General features: G+C 41.2%; 1 protein-coding gene across 1 annotated transcript; it reads left to right on the forward strand.

Moving 5' to 3' along the window:
* Positions 1-1,515: 1,515 nt before the first annotated feature.
* Positions 1,516-2,451, forward strand: LOC110900579. The gene has a single exon (XM_022147464.1). The coding sequence runs from the start codon at positions 1,516-1,518 to the stop codon at positions 2,449-2,451; it is 936 nt and encodes a 311-aa protein (XP_022003156.1).
* Positions 2,452-4,644: the final 2,193 nt, after the last annotated feature.

Below are 4,644 nucleotides of genomic sequence, written 5' to 3' on the forward strand. Positions count from 1 at the left end.
TTTTTTGGGAGCGGCCCATAATGTGGAAAAACTTGAGGTAAATGGTTTGTTCAGTACTACTTTGGATCCAACGGTTGCAGCCTCTATGATTCGTCAGGTTACTCGAGAGGAGGTAAAAAGTGCTATGTTCTCTATTGGCGAGAATAAGGCCCTTGGTCCGGATGGGTACACTTCGGCGTTCTTTAAAAACTCTTGGGAGATTGTTGGGGATGAAGATATGAAAGCCATTTTGGAATTCTTTAACAATGGGAAACTGCTGAAACAAATCAACCACACCATCATAGCGTTGGTCCCAAAGGTTCCTACCCCGAATTCGGTAAGTGACTATCGGCCCATTTCTTGTTGCAACGTGATTTATAAGTGCATCAGCAAAATAATTACTGACAGATTAAAAGGTAGTCTGGATTATCTGGTGAATATTAGCCAATCTGCCTTTGTCCCTGGTAGAAAGATATCGGATAATATCCTCCTTACGCAGGAGTTGATGCATAACTATCACCTGAATGTTGGGCCTCCTAGATGTGCATTTAAGATTGATATTCAAAAGGCTTACGATACAGTCAGTTGGTCCTTTCTGGAAGATATTCTGATAGCGTTTGGATTCCCTCTCAAAATGGTTGGTTGGATTATGACGTGTGTTAGTACTGTTTCATACTCTTTGAGCATTAATGGTAACCTTCACGGGTATTTCAAGGGCAAACGGGGGTTGAGACAGGGGGACCCGGTTTCTCCCTATCTATTTACATTGGTTATGGAGGCTCTTTCGATTATTCTACATAATGCACCTTCTTCTAGTAATGCATTTAGATATCATATCCACTGTAAAAAACAGAAGATTATCAATGTCACTTTTGCTGATGACCTGTTCATTTTTGTGAATGCTGATGTTGTTTCCGCCAAGATATTAAGAGATGCTCTTGATCGGTTTTCTATGGTCTCGGGTCTGATTCCTAATATGATGAAAAGTACGGCTTTCTTTGGTAACGTTCCGCAATCTATTAAAAGAGAAATCCTGAACATAATGCCATTCCAAGAGGGTGTTCTTCCGGTTCGTTATTTGGGTGTTCCTCTAATATCTTCTAAGCTCTCGTATAAGGATTGTAAGGTTCTGGTAGAGAAAATGGATAAGAAGATTGACAACTGGACGACCAAATCTCTATCTTTTGCAGGTAGATTACAGTTGGTTAATTCGGTCCTTTCGGCGATGCATATCTACTGGGCTACGGTATTCTTATTACCTACTAGAATTGTTACAGAATTGGAGAAACGTATGGGGGATTTCCTATGGTCAGGAAACTATCATAAGACCGTAAAACCAAAGGTTGCATGGAAGGTTGTTTGTCTTCCGAAGAATGAGGGAGGATTGGGTATTCGCAGCATATCGGATGTAAACAAGGCCTTGTATCTTCTCACGTCTGGAGCATTCAATCCAAGCGTAAATCATTATGGGTTCAATGGATTCATACGTATAAGCTCAAGGGTCGAAGCTTCTGGGAGATTCCGTATAGGGGTCGTATGACATGGGGATGGAGAAAGCTTCTTGCTAATCGGAGCCTCATCCGTCCTTACATCTGGAAGACTATAGGGAATGGTGCTGAAACTAATGCTTGGAGTGATACATGGAGCAATGTGGGTCCTCTTCGTGCCTTTATTACTCCTAGACTTATTGCTAATGCAGGTTTCAGCTTGCAATCGTCCCTAGCTGAGCTGGTGTCTCAAGATGGGCAGTGGATTTGGCCGACCGCTTGGTTTGATCTATTTCCAGTCTTAATTAACCTGGTGGTTCCTAATTTAAGCGACAATTCTCGAGATCGGTTGGTTTGGAAAGACTTGGAAGGGAACAATCGTCCATTTTCTTCTTGGGAGGTTTGGAATAATGTTCGGCATCATGCTAGTAAAGTGCAATGGGGGAATTTGGTTTGGTTCAAACAATGCATTCCTAGGCATGCATTCCATGTTTGGTTGGTTATTCAAAACAAATTGAAGACTCAAGATCGGCTCTCTGTGTGGGAAGCGGGAAGTGAAACAAATTTGAACCTTATGTGCTGCCCTTTATGTTGCAACAACAGAGATTCGAGAGACCATCTCTTTTTCGAATGCTCTTTTGCTATGCAGGTTTGGAACAATGTTAGGTGTCTTACCAATATGGAAGACGTTAACGGAAGTTGGACCGATGTTATGGCTTGGATGACTCACAATTCGTCATTACAGAAGCCTGACAATGTTGTTAGTCGGTTGGTGGTTGCGGCTGCTTCCTACTTTATATGGCAAGAACGTAACAGCAGACTGTTTTCTCGGAACCATCGGACGGCTATGGTAGTGTCTCAAGAGATCATTTATACTGTTCGGATGCGGCTTATTTCCCTCAAGTTTAAACGAAGCTTTGATAATGGTAGCCTGGTGGAAAAGTGGAAGATTCCTGGAAACAATTTAGAGATTGATCCCGGCTAGATAGTTGTTTTTAGTCTTTGTCTTTAATTGTTTTGGTTGGTCGTGCTTGTTTGTTAGCTAGTTTGTGGCCGTGTGTGCCTAGTTGTGTTTGTTGGGTTGTTTGTTTCCTAGTGTTGGGATGTCAACGCTAGTTTGGGTGTGGTATTTCAGCCACACTTTTGTTCTTATTGGTTGATTAATAAAATTCACCGGGGTAACCCTTTACCCAAAAAAAAAAAGAAATTTGCAAACTTGAAAGAACTAGCTTTTTTCTTTACCATCTTGTTAATTCTAAGAATGCACGGGCAATGGTCAGAAACTCGATATGGTTTAAACATCGCAACCGCTTCCGGGAAATCACTAACAAATTGAATGTTACTCATAGCCCTATCGATCTTCTTTAATAAGCCGACCCCTTTCTTCGGCTTTTGAGTCCACGTGAAGTGGAACCCTATGCTTTTAATGTCCACCACTTGAAGATGATTAACACATTCTTGAAACTCCCGCATACTAGTAGATATACCCGAGGATCCCATAGATTTATCTTCCAAATTCAAAGCGGAGTTAAAATCCCCCATTAAAACCCAAGGATTATTATCTACCAGAATTTTATGTCTAGCCAAGTGGCTCCACAATTCTCTCCTAGTAGTATAAAAATTTGATGCATAAACAAATGAACAGAAGATAACCTTTTTATCGCTTTTAATCATCATTTGAACATGTATCACTTGAGACGTTTGAGCTAAAACCATTATATCAAACACATCCGGGTCCCATCCAATGATGATACGAGTTCCTTTGTCACAATGGCCACAGTTAGACGTCCACTGCCAATTACGGAAAACTGAATTGCACACTTTATCAAGTTTACTAATATCTACATGAGACTCAAGGATCGCACAAAGGCTAACACCATTCTCCTGCACCACCTGACGAACCTCATTTTGCTTTAGAGGGCGGTTCAAGCCCCTAATATTCCAAGTAGCTAGACTAACCATCAGTAACCAATGGAGAAGGAGTGCTTGCCCCTTTAGTGTCGTTCGGTTTTGAGGAATCCCCCACCAGAAAATCATTCGTCTCGTTATATATTTCTACCACCTCCTCATCATCAGAGTCGTCAAATCCATCCCCATTATGTTTTTACTACTTTGCCCTTCATCCGCTTCATCTGAATTTAAAACATCAAATGGGTTTGAGGATTGAAAATTCGGGCAAGCTGACTTAAGTTTCAAATCATCTTTACGACTATTAGAGATCGGTCTATACTCAAATTTTGGTTTCGGTTTAGGGATATTTATACCCGTTTTCCTTGCCACTTTCTTGTTATGCACTCCCATATAGCCATCATCATCAACTCTAGGAGTAGCCTTTGTTTGCGATCTTCCTTGATTAGCTTGTAAGTTACTACCTTTCTGAATAGCAGGTTTCGGATTCTTAGGGCAAGAGTCATTAGAGTGACCGAAGACACAACATGACGAGCATCTTACAGGGTTCCATTCGTATTCAACGTACATCGTTTCCTTCATAAATCCATCACCACTCAGGTTTGGGATAGCCATAGTTATTTTTTCTTTAAGCTCTTTGTCCGCTGTCACCTCAATAAGAGCACGTGCAAAGCTACTCCTACCCCAATTATCTACACACATAGACGTAGTATAAGAATTGATGGTAATCCGGTAATGCCTAGACGAGGGGTTATTCAGAATGATCAGAAGGCACCGAGACAGATCAATGTAATTGATGAATTGTTGAAAGTTACTACTCCTGTTACCGCCGATGGTATGGCAGGAACGTCTAGTGGAGGAGCTGAGCAATCTGGTAACCAAGATGGAGCCTGGCAATCGTATGCAGCTAAACTCTTTTCGACCCAATCTCCGCAAAAGGTAAATTTTCGGTATTTAGAGAACGTTCAGGCAGTTGATGATGTTGACGTCATGATACCTATTGAATCTGTCCAGCAAGTTCAAAACAGGTTTGCAAATGTTTTGTTTGGATATTTTTTAGGAAAAAGGTTAGCATTCCCTGTGGTGGACTATTACGTTAGAAACAGGTGGGATAAATATGGGATTCAGAAATGCATGATGAACGGGAAAGGTTTTTTCTTCTTTAAGTTTAACTCTAAGGAGGGGATGGACCAAGTTCTTCAGGATGGGCCATGGCTCATAAGAAATATGCCGTTATTTTTGAAGTATTGGTCTCCAAACACGGAACTGA

This window comes from Helianthus annuus, chromosome 13 (genome assembly GCF_002127325.2).
Source record: "Helianthus annuus cultivar XRQ/B chromosome 13, HanXRQr2.0-SUNRISE, whole genome shotgun sequence".
In the NCBI taxonomy this organism is placed as follows: domain Eukaryota; kingdom Viridiplantae; phylum Streptophyta; class Magnoliopsida; order Asterales; family Asteraceae; genus Helianthus; species Helianthus annuus.

Coding starts and splice junctions, on each gene's coding strand:
- LOC110900579 (XM_022147464.1), top strand. CDS start 1,516: ATGACATGGGGATGGAGAAAGCTTCTTGCTAATCGGAGCCTCATCCGT.